This window comes from Peromyscus leucopus, chromosome 8a (genome assembly GCF_004664715.2).
Source record: "Peromyscus leucopus breed LL Stock chromosome 8a, UCI_PerLeu_2.1, whole genome shotgun sequence".
Taxonomy (NCBI): domain Eukaryota; kingdom Metazoa; phylum Chordata; class Mammalia; order Rodentia; family Cricetidae; genus Peromyscus; species Peromyscus leucopus.
The window spans coordinates 21,264,089-21,287,179 of NC_051085.1; the positions used below are offsets into that span (position 1 = coordinate 21,264,089).

The 23,091-nt window shown below is 34.7% G+C and overlaps 1 protein-coding gene across 1 annotated transcript in view; it reads right to left on the reverse strand.

Moving 5' to 3' along the window:
- Positions 1-23,091, reverse strand: part of LOC114692539 (triadin-like) — a 126,460-nt gene that overhangs the window by 28,666 nt on the left and 74,703 nt on the right. Inside the window, exons 3-4 of the mRNA XM_028868347.2 lie at positions 21,085-21,246; positions 20,016-20,048 (exon numbers count right to left, since the gene is read on the reverse strand). Coding sequence (XP_028724180.2) covers positions 20,016-20,048; positions 21,085-21,246 — 195 coding nt within the window. The remainder of the gene's footprint in view (positions 1-20,015; positions 20,049-21,084; positions 21,247-23,091) is intronic.

Below are 23,091 nucleotides of genomic sequence, written 5' to 3' on the forward strand. Positions count from 1 at the left end.
TTATGTAATACTATAGTTACAGTAAATTTACAATAAATGTTAAAAAACATTATGTCTACTTCAACAGTAAAAAAAAAATTAAAGATAAAAAACAGACACAAGATTCTAAATTAGGTATGTCTATTCACCAAGCTTAAAGGAAGAGACAATAAATTCCAACCACATCCCAAATTTGTATTTTTCTTTGTGCTCTGGATTTTATTACTAATGTGTGTGTTTTATTAAACTGTCCTAGAGCTGATTAAAATATTTCAGTACCTTATGCCTTCTCTTTGATCTAATAATATTCAGATGCATATTTTGTATGTAGAAATTGTAAAATGCCTGCATTTGGTAAAAGTATATATACAGTTCATCTAAGAAAATAAGTATAGATTTTAGTGAACCTGTGCCTGGCTTAAGGTGTGATTTTGTGGTGTACTGAGTAACTTTCAGCTTCCCATGATATATGCTGCGGGAACGATTGAAATATCAAATTAACCAATAGTTAGAATCTTTGAAATTCTATAAATCTGAAATGACAATTCACTTAATTCACTCATTCTTGCTTGGGCTGTTTTGTTGACTCTGAATAAACCTATCTGAACTCAATACTAATGGCAATCATCAGGTCAGTAGATTTTCTAAGGTTTTTAATCTTGACTTCTTAGAACTTGGAACTGAGGCCAAGGGTACCTTACCAAAAGTGATAAGGTTGGCAGAAAATAGAACCTGAATTAGTGAAAATAGATCATACTAAATGATTCTTAAAAACTATCATATTTATAGTCCATTTTCTAAGTTATTTTTTCACATTTCACACATTTTTTACTTATGATAAATTATTTTTCCTCTTTATGATCATATCAAAGCTTTTGGGGGTCCTACATATTTAATCTTGCCTGAGTCTTTTATGGCCAAATTAAAATATGCACCCTTTATAATATTGACACACAATTGATAAATTCAAAGTGACAACAAATTCGAGATTTCCTAAATGACAGACTCAAATTTCGAAAGGATAATCTGTTACCAAAGCAACTATCTTGAATCAAGATGACAAAAATTAGTTAAATTGTTTTGAAGATGGAAATTTTCAAAGAATGTTTTTATAGTTGTTCTATAATAGCTCTCAAGAATTAGATGAGATAAAAATAACTTCTTAAACTTTTTCTCCTTTCACTGTTAAACTACTTTTTCATGAGAACATAGACTACCTATATGCAAGACTTGCCCAATTTTTATTAGGACACTAAGGACTAATTTTGATAAATGACTAAGCAAATCTAGTTCTATTTAATGTCAACTAATTAATTCTAAGGGAACTACTTTTCTGAAATCTCAGTATTTATAACAACTACAGCAAATTATGTACTGGTATCTATTTTTGTGATATATTTTCAACTGTCTCAAGTATTACTTTTCAGGAAAGTGTACCAAAAATGACAAGTATAGAAAGACCTTATTTTTAAACCACCATTGTCTGCAATTCAGTGAGCAGACACCAGAAACAGTGGTACGCAAATATCCCAGAGAATTTTTTTTCAGGGATGTTCAAATTTACGAATGTAACATAGTTTGGGTCTTATTTTGTTACATTTTATTACTTTGCAAGTTAAGCTAAACTTTTTCAGAAAAAAAACAGTTGTCTCACCATTGCATACTAATGGTTTTTACAAACAATTTCAAATTTAACAACACTGAAATACTACCCACCTGATCACATGGTTTTCTCATAAAATCTGTGATCTGAGGTTAATGCATTTTTTCCAGTGTAGGGTTTATTTTCTTCATCCATAAAATGAAATACCATTCCCCATGTATAACAAACCCGCCAAACAGAAGTGATTACAAATAATACCTTTTATTAGATTAAACACTGATGGAATTGAGAGATAAGGATGAGGTTCTGGCTGGGTTAGTATATGTGCTTCATAAAATTGATGATACCCTATAGCAGATCAATGTGTATAAGAATCATCTGGGGAGATTTTAAAACACATTCTTGAGCTACAGCCTAAATTGAATCAGTTCATTCCCACAGTGAGGAAACATGGGGAATCTACAATTTAAATAAGCTCGCAGGAAACATTAGAAGTACTGTCAAGAGTGGGAACCATTGTCCAGATCAATGTTTCTCAGCGGTCTGGGGATCTTCTTAAAATTCAGATTGTCATTCAGTGAGCCTAGATGTATGCAGATTTCTCAATAGCTTCCAGATGATGCTCAAATTGTTGGTCATGGTCCATACTTTGCAGTGTGAGGATTTGTTCTGGATGAAACTATTGAGAAAGTCATTAATATATGGCGTAATGATTCAGTCAGAGTCAGAAAGCATCATTGCTGGAATGGAATTGGAACTGATTATCAGTAAATCAAATACCTTTGTTTCATAGGTCTGAGAACTGAGAATCATAGGGATTACTTGACTTAACTATAACATGTAAAGTACACAGGTAATGTAGTAGAAACACCTATTTCTGTTCACAGGGGCTTATCTCAATCATGTTTAAACTTTTGAAATGTTCAATTGAAGGGCACTTCATATCATTAATTCCAATTAATGAACTTGGCCAATGTGACATCAATATTAATTTGACTTCTATATTATCAATCATTCATCTTGGTTTTTCTCCCCTCAGTAAATTTATACACAGTTCTTACAGTGTGTAAGCAAAACACTTATCCCCAATGCTTCCCATCGTTGGCTTCAAGATACAGAAAATCTCTTGTCTACAGAATGACTCAGACTGTCATGGTTTTTACGCTATGGAGGACTCAGAAACATACTGAAAGATTTTTTAAATTATTTAATTGAAGAGGTAGGGGTACATTCATAGTTATTTATATCATATTTTATAAAGCATATTTATCATGATATATAATTCATGTTATTCACTATGCATATTTGAAAGAAAAAGCCTAGCACATTTGAGTTGTTTTCTATAACTATAAATGTAGACAGTTTTAGGGCATCTTGGTAATCAATGAAAACCATAACCTTCCCAATTGTTTTTAATTCCCTGTCTCCATCTATTTCCTCTCTCACTCCCTATGGAATCTATTTAAGACTCTGCCTTGGGATTTTAATTTCTTAAGTCCAATGTAGCAGGAAGTCTGAGATAATTAACAATACCTGTGGACATCTGCAGCTTTCTAGAGAAATCATTATTACCACAGCATTCTCATCTTTCTACAGGTGGTTCACGGGATGCTACCCTGTCCTCCATCCTCTACTTCTGAAGGTGATCCCAGGCTTCCACTCAGTAGGTGTTGCATCTCTTGTTGTTGTTATTTGGTCTTGTTTTTGCCAACTGGTCAGATCCATCAAGAGTGTGTTACTCAGCCGAGATCAATGCAAGTCTATAGAGGTTTCTTGGGAGAAATATTTGAGGAAAATATATGTTCCTCACTTTAATCATGAGGTAAAATGGTCTGGACCACAGAATTCTGATGACTATAACTGCACAAAGGGAAAAAGCCTGTGTGACCACTAAGTATGAAAACAGTGTTCTTTAGGAAAGAGATTTGTTTATTACAAAGCATGTCCATGCCATTCTAGAAGTTACTTCACCTTCACAACTTGCAGGCTCCATTTCTGGATCCAACGAAGACCTTTTCATTCAAGTCAATTTGAACTGGAATTCATTTTGTCCCCCACAAAAGAATGAACACATCCTTTAATTCTGACACTCACAGCTGATTACATCTGCAAGTACCTGGAAAAGTTACTCTTGCCTCAAATTCCTTACCCTCTTTCTCTCTTCATTTACAGCCTGCCATCAATTTTCTTGACTTTGTCCTTCTGGGGTTAGAGATCTCATCAATGTTAAGATAAAAGGAGGCAAACACTAACTTCTAAACACAGTCTGAGGAACAACACGTAGCACTTACACAGCTGAACTTTGATTTAGAAGTAGCTATTTCATAATGCTCTAGGGCATACCTAGTATAATATTCTGAGCCTATGATTTTAACGAATGTAGTCACCTTTCTGTTCTACCTTCTTTTTTGGTTTATCAGATTTTTGACACTTAATGTTCAATCAAGTATAAACTCAGAGTCTTCCAGTAAAGATTGGTGCAATAAAGTTCCTTGTGGTGGTAATCTAATTGTACTGAATTATTATTTTGATTGTATGTTAATAAATAAAGTTGTCTGGGGGTCAGAGCTATTAGAGCCATAGCAAGAGTGTGGCGGTGGTGGCACACGCCTTTAATCCCATAAGATCTCTGTGTGTTCAGGGATATAGCCAGCATTGGAGACATATGCCTTTAAGACCTAGGGGGCTGTACATTCAGACAGTGACGAGGCAGTCATGTGTTTGGGTTTACAACCAATGAGAAGGCAGAACAACATACTATAAAAAAACGAACCGACAGGAAGTAGCTCTCTTTTCGCAAAGCTGGGACAGCAGGAGGAAGGGTGAGATTTTAGCTCTGAGCTCTGACCTCTTGGCTTTCTCTTTTACATTGTTTCTGTGTTTCTTATTTAGTAAGACGGTTGGATACATCAATATCTGGCGCCCAACGTGACAAGAATCCATTAAAAACTGCTTGGCTTGGCGGCAGGTCCGCTTTCCTGCAAGGGCGGCAGGCGGCCAGCGGTGGCGGCGGCGGCACGCGGCAGCCGGCGGCGATCGGCTTCTTAGTCCGAGCAGTGGCTTCTTAGCCTGGGTCTAGTTCTGCTTGACCTCAGGCTGGACTATCGGTGAGCTGCTTGCTTAAATCCTGCTTGCTTAAAGCCGGTGCTACAAACAACTCAGAGTTGCCCTGCCTAACAGGGCCCTGCCTGTAAAGCCAACGCACGTGGTCGGAGCTTAAGGAAGCCAGACCCAAGCCTTGACTAGGCACAAGAGGGAACACGTGGCTAGATTTAAATTTTAGCCAGCTACGCTTTCTTGCTCTCTCTCTCTCTCTCTCTCTCTCTCTCTCTCTCTCTCTTTCTCTTTGGATTTACACCTGGGACACTAGGTGGCTGCTTTGAAAATCCCCTCGATTTCTACTCTTCTACGAAGTTTTGGTAAGTCATAACATATCAGATATTTTAAAGGAAACTATCTAAAAGAGATTTTTTTCCACATTAAAAAACAAATGGGTTTTATGTGTACATTGGAAGAAAATTGGTTTTTGTTCGAAATTTTAGGCAGTCTGGCAATGGAACAACTATATAATATTAGTATTGGTGGAATTATGCACCTTATCACTATAATAATCCACATTTTAATATTTAAAAAGATAGTCAATTTAAGTGCCAGGATAACAGCTTTAGAAGAACTTGTTAAACCTGTAAAAATTCAGACAGAAGAAATTAACAGTGAAGTTGTTTCAAGTCGGATCATAAGGTTGCAGAAAGAAAGCCTGTTTTCACACAGTCACCCTTAATTTATCCTGTAGCCGTACAGCAGATGCCTGATCAAATGGCTACACAAAATAATTGGGCTCCAATTGAAATGTTGGATTTAAAAAGGTTTAAGGAGGCAATAGTATCTTATGGCATGCATTCCCCATATGTAAAGCAAATGTTAAACTCTTGGTCAACATATAATAGGATAGTACCACAGGACTGGCGGGACCTTGCACAAGGTGTTCTGGAACCCAGCCAGAGACTTCAATTTCTGACTTGGTTTAAGGAGGAGGCTAAAAACATAGAAAAACAATGGAGCGATAAAGGAATACAAGTTTGCCAGGATCAGCTTATGGGCGAAGGCCAATATGCTTCAGCACAAACACAATGTTTATATGATGTCCAAACCCTAATTTTATGTCGAACGGCAGCCTTGAATGCATGGGACAAAGTTGAGGAACCAGGAAAAAAATCTGAGTCATTTACAAAGGTGAAGCAAGGCCCAAAAGAGTCTTTTACAGATTTTTTACAAAGACTGGCTTCAGCAGTAAAGAGAATGGTCTCAGATTCAGAAGCTAGTAAGGCAATAATTGAATCTTTGGCCTTTAAGAATGCGAATGCAGCATGCAAAAGAATAATCAGGCCATTAAGGGCAAGATCTGCATCTATGGAAGATTGGATTACAGAAACAATTAATGTTGAAGCTGATGAGCATGATGATACATGGGTAGGAGAAGTAATTTCAAAAGGTTTGAGGAGTGTTAGATGTTTTGGATGTGGAAAGCAAGGACATTTGAAAAGGGACTGTAGACAGGTCATTCCCAGAAACAATGTTTCTTCAAGGAACAATGGCAACAGAATGCCCCTTCCTTCTGGAGTATGCAGAAGGTGTGGTAAGGGAAAACACTGGACCAACGAATGTAGATCAACAAAGGACAGACAAGGTAATCCTTTGCCTCAGTCTTCGGGAAACTCCCAGAGGGGCCTCGAGCAGGCCCCCAGTGCAAATCCAGTTCAAACCTTTCCTGCAGCCATAGAGGAAATGCCTGCTGTGGAGAGCAATTAAATAACCAAATGCCTATTGGAATAAATCATGCTGGTCAGGATGATGAAACAGAGAGAATAGAAAATTCAGGAGAAAACATAAAGAAAATTTTTTGGCAAACTTCTATTAATGAACAAAGACCAAAATTAACAATAAAAATAAATGGTGTTTTGTTGTCTGGTCTGGTAGACACAGGTGCGGACGTTACCATAATTGCACCATAATTTTGGCATCCAACTTGGCCTCTTCAGGAGGTAAACGTTCAACTGTTAGGAATTGGGACATTATCTCAGGTGAAACAGAGTGCAAGATGGCTCGAATGTATAGGTCCAGAAGGACAGAGAGGAAAATTAAAACCATATGTGGCTAACATAACTATGAACCTGTGGGGTCGAGACTTGTTGCAACAATGGAATACTCAGATTAACATCCCTCCAATCTCAGAAACAAATCATAAACTAGCACATGTTACTGAGAGAAATATTAGAAGATATTGTTCTAATGAGTGGTCACCAGCCATCCATATTATACAAGAACAGGGCACAATAACTGATGATCTTCCAAAGACACCAACAGCTCTACCTTTAAAATGGTTAACAGACAAGCCTGTATAGGTCCAGCAATGGCCTTTAACAGCAGAGAAACTCCAGGCTTTAGAAGAGCTGGTAGAAGAACAGTTAAATGCTCAGCATATTGAAGAATCAACCAGCCCTTGGAATTCTCCTGTATTTGTTATTAAAAAGAAATCTGGTAAATGGAGAATGGTAACAGACCTTAGAGCAATTAACAAAGTAATTCAGCCAATGGGCTCTCTACAATCTGGGATGCCTTTGCCTACTCTGTTACCAAAAGGATGGCCTCTCATAGTTATTGATTTAAAAGACTGTTTCTTTTCAATACCCTTACAAGAAAAAGACAAAGAAAGATTTGCTTTCACAGTGCCTACTTATAATAATTCTCAACCAGTTAAAAGATTTCAATGGAGGGTCCTCCCACAGGGAATGTTGAATAGCCCAACTCTGTGCCAATATTTTGTGCAACAGCCATTGGAAGTGATACGTAAAAAATTTCCTAAATCTATAATTTATCATTATATGGACGATATTTTACTAGCTGACTCAAATGCAGATACTTTAGAAATAATGTTTGAAGAAGTAAAGAAAATTTTGCCTTGCTGGGGATTACAAATTGCTCCTGAAAAGATACAAAGAGGAGATTTTATTAATTATTTAGGATATAAAATAGAGCTACAAAAAATTAGACCCCAAAGGTGCAAATTCGGAGAGATAGACTACAGACTCTTAATGACTTTCAAAGATTATTTGGAGATATTTCTCATCTACGAACTATTGTTGGGGTAAAAAATGATGAACTGACTAATTTGTTCAGAACCTTAGAAGGTGACAAGGACTTAAATAGTCCAAGAGAATTATCACCTGAAGCTGAGAAAGAATTGGCCTTGGTAGAAAAGAAAGTGCATGAAGGACACGTGGATCGTATTGATCCAAAGCTGGATTGCATTTTGGTTATTTTACCTTCTAGGCATTCTCCTACTGGAATATTAATGCAGAGGGAAGATATTATATTGGAATGGATATTTTTACCAAATAAACCAAATAAAAAATTAAAAACTTATGTGGAAAAAATCTCTGACTTGATTTACAAAGGAAAACTGAGACTTCGTCAATTAGCAGGCATAGACCCAGCAGAAATTGTCGTACCATTAACTAAGGAGGACATTGAAAAATTATGGACAGAAAGTGAACCTTGGCAAAGAGCTTGCAGTAATTTTTTGGGAGAAATTAACAGCAAATATCCCAAAAGCAATAGAATTGATCTTATAAAGAGAGCTGAATGGATCTTGCCTCAAATTGTACGGCAAAAACCCATATCTGGAGTTCGTACATTTTATACAGATGCCAACAAAGAAGGAAAGGCAGGTTACAAATCAGAAAATTTAAGTAAAGTGGTTCAAAGTCCGTATAATTCAGTTCAAAAATCAGAATTGTATGCTATTCTATTGGTATTAATGGATTTTTCAGAACCTCTCAACATAGTAACTGACTCTCAGTATGCTGAAAGAGTGGTGTTACATATTGAGACTGCAGAATTTATCCCTGATGCTTCAGAATTAACTTCACTATTTATTCAATTACAAGATACAATCAGGAAAAGGAATCATCCTTTATATATAACTCACATTCGATCCCATACTGGTCTGCCAGGCCCTCTAGCACAAGGCAATGATGAGATTGATAAATTATTGATAGGAAATGTGCTGGAGCCTCAGAATTTCATAAAAAACATCACGTTAATAGTAAAGGTTTAAAAAAGGATTTTTCCATAACCTGGCAACAAGCCAAAGAAATAGTAAAGAAATGTCCTACTTGTTCCTTCTACAATCAAACGCCATTACCAGCAGGATGTAACCCAAAGGGTACTCAGAGAAATGAAATCTGGCAGATGGACGTGTTTCACTTTGCAGAATTTGGAAAACTGAAATATGTACACCACACCATTGATACTTTTTCAGGATTTCAATGGGCAACTGCTTTGAGTTCTGAAAAGGCTGATTCTGCAATCACTCATTTGCTAGAAGTTATGGCCATCATGGGTATACCTGCACAAATCAAAACTGACAATGCTCCATCATATGTCTCTGTTAAAATGAAACAGTTTTTTGCTTATTACAATATAAAGCATATTACAGGCATACCACATAATCCTACAGGTCAAGCAGTTATAGAAAGATCAAACAGAACTCTAAAGGATATGCTAAATAAACAGAAATGGGTAACAAAAACCCCCAGAAATAGACTGCATAATGCTCTTCTAACTTTGAATTTTCTGAATGCCAATGAGAAAGGAACAACAGCTGCAGAGAGACATTGGATAATAGAAAAAACTACAGAATTAAATCAGCCTATATACTTTAAGGATGTGCTGACCTCAGAATGGAAACCAGGGTATGTATTACATTGGGGACGAGGTTTTGCTTTTGTTTCTACAGGAGAAGATAAGCTGTGGGTACCATCAAAATTGATAAAGGTTCGATTTGAACAAGAGAGACCTCTTAATTGAGGAGGTGATAGCTCATCAACCAGCATGAACATCCAATTTAAACTAACTTGTATCAATAACACATGCCTTTTCATTTAATCAGATAATAACTTGTCAAAAGGAAACATTCCCAAAATTAGTCTTGGGGAAAGGTTTTTGTTTTTGTCTTTTAGGAGAATGAAGGTTAAGGAATCTGAAGAACACTGGACAAATGAGACAACTGAAGAAAAGTGACAAATCATCTATCCCAAGAAACAGAGTGAAACGGTGTATGGGTATATATTATCTAAAAAAATTTTTATGTCTTCCTAAATGTTTGTTTCTGCTTTTCTCTAAAGATTTAACACTATTGGTCTTCTAATAGTCCCAGTTCAATTAAAATTTAAAGCTGACTTTGGAGTTGGAGAATGGCTCTCTGCTTCTTTAAACTCAAGCATGTTGTTAAAAGGAAAATGCAAACTCCCTGTATCATGCCAGAATAAGAGCCATCTTCTGCTATGGTACAGGACAAAAGCAAAATTAATTAAGGGACTATTCTATTACTAATCTCAACTCTTTGATTCTATTCTGATTCTTTAAACTTTTCTCAAAGTATAAATTTTATATCAAAATTTACAAGATTAATATATATATACATTTTAAACTTTGTTAATATATGAATGGTCATATAGAGTACTAACTAATTCTAGAAAAAAGGCTAGCTGCATATATATGTTTTTGTGTTCGAGTCTCTTATCAGTTTTCTGCAGGAAATCACGGCCAGGCCTAACATCAACTGAAGTCTCCAGAAAGAAGATGGGGCCCCACAACAACAACAATTCCACGTGGACAATAATAATATCATTAAGCTGACAAACATCATCCATAGATCAGCTTTGAACTACAAGGTGCTCAGAGCAAATTTGAGATGACTAGCTGAGATGATCCAGTCTCAAAGACTACTTGAATAAGGACTTGAGATAAACCCTGAACTTTGGCATTATACACAGACTAGATAATGAAGGATATAGTTACCTCTCCTAGAATTTGACAATTAACCTAAAATTTTTCTTTCAGGATAAATAAAACTTCGCCCATACCCAGCAGGAAGCAATTTTAAGAATACGACGCCCACATTCCCAAAGAGGTGGTGTGGGGCGGGTGGTTTTTTGGTCTTTTTAATGGGTTTTGGGTCTGGGATAATTTTCAGTATTTAGGGGGGTTGGTTACAAGTTATTGTCAAGGGTTAGGAAAAAGGCTAAGCAAAGGAGATTAGATTTAAGGTTCTTGTTTAAAAAAAAAAAGAAAGAAAAAAAAAAGAAAGAAAGAAAAGAAAAAGACAATTACTAGTTTTAAATACTTTACATTGGATTGAATTGTTTTATATTGTATACAAATTTGAAACTGATATTGTTAGAAAATGCTATATGTATATTTCTAATTGTATTTATTCCATCCATTTAACAATGTAATGCAAATTTCTGATCCTTGAATGTTATTATTATCAACTATTAGGATATAAAGAAATGAAAGCTAGTAGTTAGACATTACAATAGAACTTTTAGTCATATTAGATATGTTTATAAAAATTGAGCAGAGATGTTTTAGACAGGTCATCTTCAAACCCTTCAGAGATCTATAGAATATGGCATTTAAAATGTTTTAATAACTTAGAAAATTTTTCTTTTTTGAGACATGTCGGCTCCTGGCAGTACTAATCTACTTCAGAGAAAATATGGGCATTGAAGAAACTGCATATGGAGTCAACTTTCATTTTGGCAAAAGTTAGCCACTGGACAACAAAGTATCCTCGAATCAACAGGACAAAATGGACAGACAGATCACGAAACAAGGGACTACTGATTCTTTCCAAAACAAGTGTGGTTATGGCTTTATCAAAAGGCATCTTCTGAGGCCAGGACAATATGGCCCCATCCCTGAAGTGGCCTTCGCATCCGGAAAAGGTACGGTGCCCTTTTCTTCGAAGGCAGCTTAACAGGCAGAGGGCCGATGGATTCTGTTGTACAATGGAACAGCAGCTGAAAGTTCATGCCTCTCAAAAGTAGACTGGCATTTAATAGAGGGATGTGGAGAAGAAGGGGATCCTGAGATGAAGCCATATATACACAGCCAAGAAGAATGGACAGCTGAATTTAAAAACTGTCAACAATTTCCAGAATTTAAAATCCTGAATCATGACAGGACACTAGTGGAATTCAGGTGTTTCTGGTACGTGGACTGCTCTCACCCAATGTGAGGTTGAACTGTTGACCTTGTGTACATCCTACTTCACAAATGAGTCTGTCAGATACACTAAGCCTATAGGCTGAAGATCATGCCCCAACACTACGGAGAAACCTCATGTGACTGCCCAGGCAGCTGGCTGTTTCTGTCAACTCACAAATTTTTTGGAAGTTGCTTGCATGCACTTCCTGTTTTTTATTTTTGTTAGCTAATTATTCCCTTCTTGGGTCTCTGAGGGAGTTGAAGATTAGTTAGTTATGGTTGAAGATTAGTTAGTTATAGTTGAAAATTAATTAGGATAGAAAGTACATTAGATACATCTTGGAATTACCAAAATAGGATAGATAATGGAATTATTTTCTCTGATTTGTCAAATACCTGTTTAGGTATTTATTACTTGTATATATTGTATATAGTTATTGTACTTTTGTATACAGTTTTTCTTTTGTTAGTTATAACCTTTTGCTTCTTTTCTTTTTATTAAAATAGAAAAGGGGAAATGTGGTGGTATTCTAATTGTACTGAATTATTATTTTGATTGTATGTTAATAAATAAAGTTGTCTGGGGGTCAGAGCTATTAGAGCCATAGCAAGAGTGTGGCGGTGGTGGCACACGCCTTTAATCCCATAAGATCTCTGTGTGTTCAGGGATATAGCCAGCATTGGAGACATATGCCTTTAAGACCTAGGGGGCTGTACATTCAGACAGTGACGAGGCAGTCATGTGTTTGGGTTTACAACCAATGAGAAGGCAGAACAACATACTATAAAAAAACGAACCTACAGGAAGTAGCTCTCTTTTCGCGAAGCTGGGACAGCAGGAGGAAGGGTGAGATTTTAGCTCTGAGCTCTGACCTCTTGGCTTTCTCTTTTACATTGTTTCTGTGTTTCTTATTTAATAAGACGGTTGGATACATCAATAGTTCCTGGCACATTAACTTGTCTGTCTGTCTTAGTACCAACATTGTAATACAGCCTTTGAGATAGTCTACCCATAATGCCTTGATTATTTATAGTGCTGGTATTTTCCAGATCCTCCCCATGCACTCTGCCTGAAAAGAACTATTGTGGATATCAATCAAGTAAAAACAAAACAAAGCAAAACAACAACAACAACAAAAAAAAAAAAAAAAACAGGGAATGAATTAAGTTTTAGCTTATTGGATTATTGGATAGCTCTGTTCGATCTGAGGGGCTATAGGACATTTCACAACTCTAAAGAAATTGTAACTTATTTCTCTAAACACAAAGGTGTCTTTATGCGTCCTCACTGTTGATGCAATGTGACCAGCCACCTCACACTATGGCCATTATTCCTTTCCTACTGATAGACTGCATCACTTTCAATTTTAATCAAAATCAATCCTTCCTTCCTTCAACTGACTCTTGTTAGGTATTTGGTTACAGGAGTGAGAAAAGCAAAAAATACAGGAAAATGGAAGTGATACATAATCTTGAGAGCTAGTGGTGCCTTCTCTGAATGCAGAAGATAAGTGTGTAATCCCTAAGGTCACTGTGCTCCTAAAAGCAAAGACCACTTTTTCCTTTACAGAACTCTGAATGTGCTTAGCTGTGAAAGACTACAATTATCCTTTCTCGACTTTAAAGCTAGATGTCAGGAAAAGGCGTTATAAAACATAACTTCTTGTTAAAAGACTATCATTATCTTCTAAAATTACATATTTGAAAGGACATAAATGGTATAATGATCCCTCTGATGTACAGACTTATTATAGACAGAGGTTTAGTAAGAATGAATTGAAAAGGGGAGATAAATGTTTCCATTATATTGTACTTAGAAATGTTACTACAAAAATTTAAAAATAAACATGCTAAAGAATTATATTTTGTGACTGGTTACCTAATCTAGTCAGTAAAACCTTAAATATTGGTATGGAAATATGAGAAAATTCTATAAGTTATCTATATGCCAATACTTCACTTTTGAAAAATATGGAGAATTACTAAGAGGCCCATGCCTTGTGATGACTGGATCCCTCTTCTTCCTTCTCCCCATACTCTCATCTTACCCTGTGTCTGTATCACTGGGCATAGTTTTATCTGTGACTTAGAGAATTTCTGAATAATGGAAGGTTTAAAATTTAGTTGTCTAAAAATAGTCCAATACGATGAATCCTTCACCTCCTCAATGTCAACCATGCGACACTGTAAAGGCATTATCTCAGCTACAATCTACTTTGCCCATTTATTCATCCATCTCTTCAACATGGTCTGTGGACATATTAACAATAAAGTGCTAGTTAATAAGATGTGCTGTGTTTTAATGGTCTAGTTGTAAGGCATACTTATCCATTTGTAACAACATATAAAAATTTGACTGTAGACACTGAAAATTTTCAGAAATTTCCCACATCAACTTTTGAAGATACTGTAAGCAAGCAAACAAATGGTCTATCCCACCTAGCACATTGCTTGGAATAAAAATAAAAACACCTGATAAAAATGAAATTTAACCTTAAATTTGATGACTAGCTTAATCACAGAAAGGACGTCAGTGCTCTGTGATAATGACTATGTAAAGGGAGATAGCACAGTATAGTACAATATGAGGCCTCTGTGATTTGCTCCTACTCAGATCTCTAAGGTCATCCAGGAAGCTAAATACCCATATGCCTCTGTGGTCATCTTCTCTTTTTGTTTTCCTTTTAAATTTTAGAGCACATTTAAAAACAGCATTATATTTAGAAGACACTGTCCAAATTCTCCATAATTGTGTTGTAACTTAAAGATTATTTTAATTGTTGACATTTAAAATAAAATTGCAGTTAGAAGAAGGTGTTGGCACATGCCTACAATCTGAACATCATGGAGGTATCCCATGAGGTCATCCTCAACTACACAGTGAATTGAAGGGATAGCCTGAGCTAAATGAGAACTTATCTCAAAAATTTCCAAAAATTAAAAATGTAAATGAAATAAAAAGTACTGTGCTACCTTTTAAATTTAGTTGATGTTCTAAAAATGTTATATATTACATTTTTAAATGTAATTTTTAAAATTACTTTTTAACATTTGGAATTTTTTTTCATAATTTTGTTTTCATTCTACTCACACAAAAAGTTTTAGTCAATGGCAGTATAGTTTTATTCTTGGAATTTTAAAAAAATTACATCATAAATTTTACGAGAAACTATATATAAAAACAATTTTAGATTTTTTTCATGTATTATCATACCATCTTACATTAACCTCCAGATAAAAGAATGTATTATAAATCTTTACAATTTCTATTAAAAATGAAATTATATCAAGTGTCATTTCTTTGTGAGATTAATGGGGCTTAAAATTTAGACCATAAGAAGCTAGAGAGATTAATCAGCAGTTAGTGAGTATTAACTGCTTTTATAGAGGGATCTAGTTCGGTTCCCAGCACCTACGCCAGGCAGCCCATAACCATTTGTTACTCCATCCATCTTCAGGAGATCAAAAAACATTTTCTTGCCTCTGAGGACATATGCACTCACATGCACACACACACGCATGCACACACATGCACATACACACATGTACAACCCCAATTTTTTTAAAAAATGAAATAAATTATTTAACAATTAATTTAAAACAAATATATTTTTTAAATTAGCTCATGAGACTGTGAATATGATTTATAGGTTGAATGAAATGTCTTATTAATATTATGTCTCATCAATAAATTTAATTCTTTGTCCTTACTTTTAAAAATATGGATGTTATGAATCCTTATGTATATCTAAACTTATATTGAAATAAAACCAAAAATGTATATGATTTTTAAGATATTTATGACTTTGCCTCCAGAATTACTTATTTTGTGAATATTTGAAAACAGGGCAACTGTATCCATCTCTTCAATTAACTATCAGATATGTCTAATACTTTCACACAATTGAACCTTTTATAATATGCTCAGAAATGGACATAAATGTACTATGAATTTTTAACACTATTGTGTGTTCTCTTGTGTTATTTAATATGCCTTTTTAAAAGTGTATTTAATGTTATTTTTGGAGTTGATGATCATATATTAGAGATATCACCCATTTAGCTAATGGGAAAAAACAATTTCTTGTTGAAAAGTATTGCTCAAATTAATTTTATATTTTGCAAAACTGCACAAACATATATGTAATTTAACTTTGTTTTTAATTACAAATATTTTGATTTAAAATTTGAAAGAAATGAGAAAGCAAAAGATTTTGTAACTCATACTTAAGCATTGTTACTAATACATAAATATTAAAGTCGTATGGATCAACTATGATAATTTTATTTTAGCATTATGTTAAAAATGAGACAAATCAAACCAATATTATATTGTTTGCTATTTTGCTTATTCTCATTTCATATGGTGTAGATAAACATCTTTAGTTATTTTCTCAAGATAATTGTATAATGTTAAAATTTAGCAACTGGGCATTACGGTGCATATCTTTACTCTCAGCACTTGGGAGGAAGAGACACGGAGGTCTCTGTGAGTTTCAAGCCAGCCAGGGCTATAGAGTGAGACTCTGTCTTAATACATACATACATACATACATACATCATAGGAGTTTCTGTAATATATGTATAAATGACATCAAACCTTGATATTTTACTTTGGGGAATAATTATACATGTTTAAATAGTAAAAAACAAATAGTCAAAATAGTTTTGTTAATTATTACAATAAATTTGCATACAGTTTATTTATCTAGCTGATAGCATATAATTTTATTTGTTTTGGCCAGGAGAATAAACTCATAAATAATAAGATTAGGATATATAACATTGTATTTACATATTCACATGTACACATGTTTCCACAGATAATGCATAATTATTTTGTCATTATTCCAAAGACAACAAGAACAGTGTTGTACTATATGAATTAAGAGGTTTTCTTCCTAATTAGACCAAACATTTAGCAATAAAATTTGATAAGGTAGGTCTTATTTCATTTTGAACAATATAGAGCTAATCTATAGAAATTAAAGAAATATGACATTCACAGATTTACTTAATACAAGTCTTTTGATTGTTTTTCTCTCCTCCCCTCCATCTTCAATACCTGTTTTAAAGTTTGGTTCTCCTTAAAATCTTTCCATTTACCTGGGATATGATTAGTGTCAATAAACTTCCCTGCTTTGGCTGTTTCAAAGTACCTGTATTTTAAGGTTTTCTAAGAATGAGTATTGAAAATAACTGAAAAGTAAAATGTTTGAAATTCTAATTTTGAAGAGTCATTTTTAAGTGTAAGTGTTTTAAGCTAAATAAGAAAAAGATAAATTTCTAAATGAGACATCATTGCTTCTGACACATGACTCTAGGAGGTCACTGACTCCAGAACATCAAATTATATAAGAACCACGCTTCTCATGTACCCAATAGACACATTACACAGAACCAGAGGCCCTCATCTTTAATGATTTTTGGTGGACAGTCTTGAAAATTGGAAATATCCCAAAGGATATTTCTTTATCTTGCAAAGTTGATCTACTGCTATTACAAATATTAGTATATTTTCAGGCAGACAAGTTTTAAGAAAGCATGTGCATGGCAATTATCCTTTACAGTGCTCCACAATTGCATGCTCCTTAGAAAGCAAGGTGGTGTGAACCTATCTACAGTTCACACTCCTGCGTGAGACGACTGCTCCACATACAGTATTAGGCAAGCAAGGAACAGAAAATGTAACTTTATATAATATTTGACTTTCCTAAGTAACTCTTTTAGAGAACTACATAATAAAAATAATTTTCTCATGAATTAGTAACTGGGATGGTCATTGTGGAGTGTTTTGTAAAAGCACAAAATATTTTAAAACTGGAATGTTGAAAATAAATATGCAACAAGCACATAAAGACACTAGGTACTACATGAAATGCCCTAAGGTGTGTTTATACATAGAAACACAAACCACAGAATAGTATCCAAAAATTTCATCCATTTTAATAGCCTGCTTAATAATCAATCTTTGCAACCTTGAGATTAGCTGACTGGACCATTATTCCACATCAAATTAGAATTGCAAGATTCACCCATGAATAACAGTGTGATAGAATTCTTTTTTTTTTTTTTTAACTTTGGTAAGACCAGAAATACAACAGCAAACAGAAATACAGTTCTAAGTGATTTAAATAAGATGCCATAGGAAGACACAGGCAAGTCAAATAAAATACATTGTGGTCTGGATTAAGTGAAATAATGGCTAAACAGTGAATACAAATGAATTGGAAAGCATGTTAATGGACAGTCATTTAGATGGGTAGAAATCACTTGGTTCATGTCAGGAGATTATCATTCTGGGCTACTAAAAAATGACCTGAATTTAAAGTCAATTATCTTCCTACTTTTGAATATGGAATACTTCAAAGTATTAGGAAATATGGTATATAAATCCCTTAGATTATTCTGACTAATGCTTTTACTAAAGTTTGGAAAAGTAACCTAAACCATTACTGGGTAGATTTTTGTTGGTGATTTGAGGATTCAAGGCAGTGATGGGAGGAAAAATATTTAAACAACTTTATGGATCTTTGTTGTATGCTAATAATTTCACAAAAATGAACTTTTAAATTAATCACAATATGAAAGTCAAATCAGAAAGGAGAGCCATTTAACTAAAAAATAAATATTTTCATATATGGGTAGAATATGATTTTTTGAGGTGTTTAGTAATTCAATTTGTTAATAAAAATAATTTTTCCACTTGATTTTCTCTCTCCATGTACAATTAAAACAGACATGTTCATGACATATAATTTCCTTACAGGTTGAAGTTTGTTCGTTAGTTGAAGTTTGACTATGTCCTAATCAGTAGCTATGAAATATCAGCCTCGAAAAGACCCTGTTGTCCTCACAAGGTTTACATATCAATCTAGAATTTCAAAGCCTGAACCTGAAAACTGAATTCTTACTTGAATTTTTCAATTCTCTATTGGAGAAATTATTTTGGCCACTCCACGTAGTTAAAAGGATATTTATTTAATGGCGTAACTCACAAATTAAGTAATGGGTAGGTCGCAGGGTCTGGGGAAGGTGTAATGCAGTCCAGCGGTGTTCTCCGGAGCTCTACACAGTCAATCTGCACCGGTCAGCGTCCTGGCACCGAGAGAGCGCCCAGAGCGAGCGCTGGCCCATCCAGGCGCCTCCCCTCGCCCCGCCTCGTAGGCGTGACAGTTGCCAGAGTCTCAATGGGGGTTGGAACTTCCAGAACCAAGCTGGAATGGCTACCCACTACAATTCTCATCCGTTTTGAGGTCAGAATAATTTCCTTTCTCCTCATAGCACTTCAAAAACACATTTGTGTCAGGATGGCTTTGCCACACTGGAACCTCACTAGCTCAGTTCTTTTTGTTGTGGTGTTAATCAGAGAATCTAATTTTCCTCCAACTAGTATGGCATTGACCACCTGCTCAGCCTGCTCGCTCACACCTAAGTCTGGACTGGATATATTGATTACATTCAATCCCACTGTTGAATCCTTAGTAATCTTTGGAGGGTAACTTATAGTGAGTAAATAAATCAAGGTTATTCTAATACATGTGTGCATCAGCAACTTAACAACCACAGTAGAATCAAGCAGTGCCTCGTTTTCACTCACATCAAGTGTACTCAGGTTGGTAGCCTTGGTTTTCATCACCATTTTCAGAGATGTTTTCTATGCTCGGTTGGAAAAGTCTTGGTCCTTTGAGGCAACTTGTTCCAAAGATGTACCACTATACCCTGAAGCATGCTGCTCCTAACTATGATTGGTCACCAATGCCCTATCTTTCCCTACAAGGAAATGTTCTACATCATTTCCACACATCCCAGGCAACTTCTTCCCTCGGGAATGACCAATATATACATTTACTGATATGACTTCCCCCCCCCCAAGACCACATGATCCACACTATGATGGCTATTATATATCATTGTCATTACCTGAGATACAAAATATTGACCATAAAATATGAAAAGCAAAGAACATAAACTTTTACACTCAGTAAATCTGACTATAATAAAAGTAAATATGGGCATCATCAATTTAGGGGACATTTTCACAGCTACAGAATTCTCTGGCACTGAAGAAATCTCAGTCTACATTGGTTCATATACAGAGTTATACAAATGCACTGACCTCCACTAAAATAGCAACTGAAAAATATTTGGATGAGCTCACTTGGAGGTCAGCAGTTCTTTCTAATTATGAGCTTTACATACTCTTGTTAAACAAACCTGTATATAAGAAGCATGTAAAAAAAAAAAGAAGCATATTAAGTAACAATACAAGTGAGAAGCATCTAAGTCATGCTCAAAATTAATTATATATATATTATATTATATATATATGAATTATATATATATATGAAAGAAAACACTGGAAAATGAACAAACCAACCTTTTCTTTTCAAGGGAGGTTCTTCTATTTCTCCTAAATCAAGAAAAAATAGAAAATTAGCATAACTGGGAGCAGGGATTTGCTCTTTACGCATTTTGCTATTTACTCTTTTTTTTTGAAAGCTATTGCTTTCAATAGTCCTGATTCTTACATACTTTGCTACCTAAATTCCAAAGTACATGCTTTGTTTATATATACTCACCTAAGATGGTTTCATTTTATGAGTTTAATAAAATTGCAGCAGTGCTCCAAGTTACTGCATTATAGCTCATGCATCATATTAATTTCAATTTTCTCTGTTTATTGTCACTTCTCACAGGGCCAGATCAGAAATAAATTCAGACAAAGTCATAAAAGGGTTTCTAATAGTCAGAATTTTCCTGCTGGGTAAGACTGAATGGATAATCTTGGATGAGTAAGAGTAACCATTTTTTTTTAATTTCATTTAACAGACTGGATCACTTGTACTTTCTCCTTTGTAAACCCTCTAGATGCCAATTTATATACAGCTTGTTCATCCATTTACTTTTGTTCATTATATGTGAGCTGCTACCTTGTGTAATATTTAAAATGTATCTTTCCATTCTATACCTCCATTTGATTCCATCACTGCATGTTTTGATTGGGCTTTTATTAAGATTGGTTACCGCCATGCGACTATTACTATGGCTTGCTTGTACAAAACACATGATTGTTGGTTTTAATATTTTTGTTTCCATCCTCCTAGACATGAACTTGAAAAATAGCTACTCTGTCTCAAATAAACTGTAATCTGTTGTGGTTTTATTTAGTTATTTATATTAAGAATCCCTGCTATAATGCCACTCTAATAGCAGCATTTAATTTTGATATCTTTTCCATAATGGCAGATAAACTATAAGATTAAAGCCAAATGGAGAGCGATTTACTCTATTTGGCAGCTTACTGGAGTGCTTTTTGTACTCAGACATGTATCCATTTTAGTTTAGCCTGCCCAAGTGCTCCTTTGGGCTAAACCGTCGGCTAGCCAATGTCAAGTGTGCCCAATTCCCAGTCATAGGTGTTAGATACAACTCTGTGTCCTAGGTACCTTTATCAATGTCTTCTTCTGCATCCTCATCCTCCTCATCACCTTCAGATGAAATGATGTCAGAAAGCAAAGAAAAGAAGCCGTAGATCCAGTCAGTGGTTTCCTCCACAGCATCATTGACGAACTTTAAAGGATCTGAGCCAATCTTGGCAATGGAGCTTGCTGAAAGACCAAAGGAAAACCTTAGGTCATTGCCAGAGAACCTAAGAAAATTTGTTTCCTAGAAATATCTCTAGGCTACTTGTTTTTGCAGAAAAGAAATACATTTCTGCTGTAGTATGATCATAAAATAGTATATAAATACATAAATACATGTGCATACATATATATGTATATGTGTATATAATATATACACACACACATATATATATACATATACATATATCAAAGAGAAGTAACTTAAATCATCTGGTACTAAGCACTACAGAATTAACAAAAAGAAAATTACCTTAGTAATGACTATAAAATAAATATATGGGTTGGTTCGCAAAAATTAGGAATAAATCAAATAATATATATTTTCATTACACAAGTTTGAAAGTCACTGAGTTATAGGTGTTCAGGAAGGTTGAAAAAGTCATTGGCCCATGAAATGCTTCACAGCATCATGGAGAAGATGACCATGTAAATCTTCACATAAAGCCTACAAACTTGTTATGGGTTTTATATATATATATATATATATATATATATATATATATATATATATATATATAGAGAGAGAGAGAGAGAGAGAGAGAGAGAGAGAGAGAAGCAGAGAGACAGAGAGACAGAGAGAAACTTGGAGTTATCAAGGTGGTGATTTTGTCAAATTCAGCAAAGTTCATTAAATTTAAACATTTTGAAATTCTAGTATCTTAAAATTTTTTAAATATAAACTCTTTAAACTTAAACTTCAATAACAGAATTAGGTAAAACTTATGCCTATGAATCACACTATTATTGTGTCTTGGAAGATTTTTTTAAGTCATAAAATGAGAGTTTAAATTAGAAAAAATACAAATTTATTGGAATTTATAAAATGCTGTTCTAATCATATGAAAATTTTTCTGAAGACAGAAAAGTAGTTTCTAATATCTGCTTAAGTGATTATGTAGAAACACTGCATAAAATGCACCTGAGCTTTCATTAATATGTAATTAAGTTTTAGAGTTATTTTTCTGAATTTTAAAAACTAGTTTTGCTTTTCAAACAATCTTCTCCCTTTGATATATTTAAAAGATCAGAATTAAATCAATGTACTATATCATCTAAAGGTTAAGTGTTCCAAAATCAAGCTTTCATTCTGATTAAGATGGGAAGTCACTCGAGGGTTTGAGTAGGTTTAGTACTGAGGGTTAAAATGATCTCAGGTTATAAACAGGCAGACAGTGAAGAGCCAAGAAAAATAATTTAGAGAGTGGATAATCATGGTGCATCCCAGACTGGAAGAAGGGCATGTACCTTGCCACCAGGCTGCTGATGTACTTCAGTAGTACAACTCAGGGTGCATGTATAAATGCTTTCATTTTGCCTTAGCATGTGAGAGAGATAGAACTCTAGACTGTAAAAAAAAATTCAAATGAACAAATGAACACATAGAAGTGAACAATGTGTTCTAAATATTCCAACAAGTAAGCATCTTGCTGATGTTATTTTATAATTTTGTGTGTGTGATACTGGGGTTGTAGCAGTGGCATTGACTTGGGATGGGTGGGGGCTTGGAGAGACATACCATCAGCTTTTTGTTGTTTGGTCTGGATTGAGGGGAGAAGGAAGAAGAGAAGTGGCTGAGATTCAGACCTTTCACACACCTACAGTGATGCTTGGGGGTAGCTAATTCATCTAATCTATAAAAAGAATTGTTTTACTTGAATTAGGAACTTGAAAACACCAAAGGGATGGAAGGTATCAAAGTCATGATGCTCAGTGAGACCACTAAGAGAGGAGGCTCAAGAAGACCACAGTATCTAGAAGGCTGGGGGGTACATTAGGAATGGGGAGTGGGGAAGCAATTGGATTTAATAT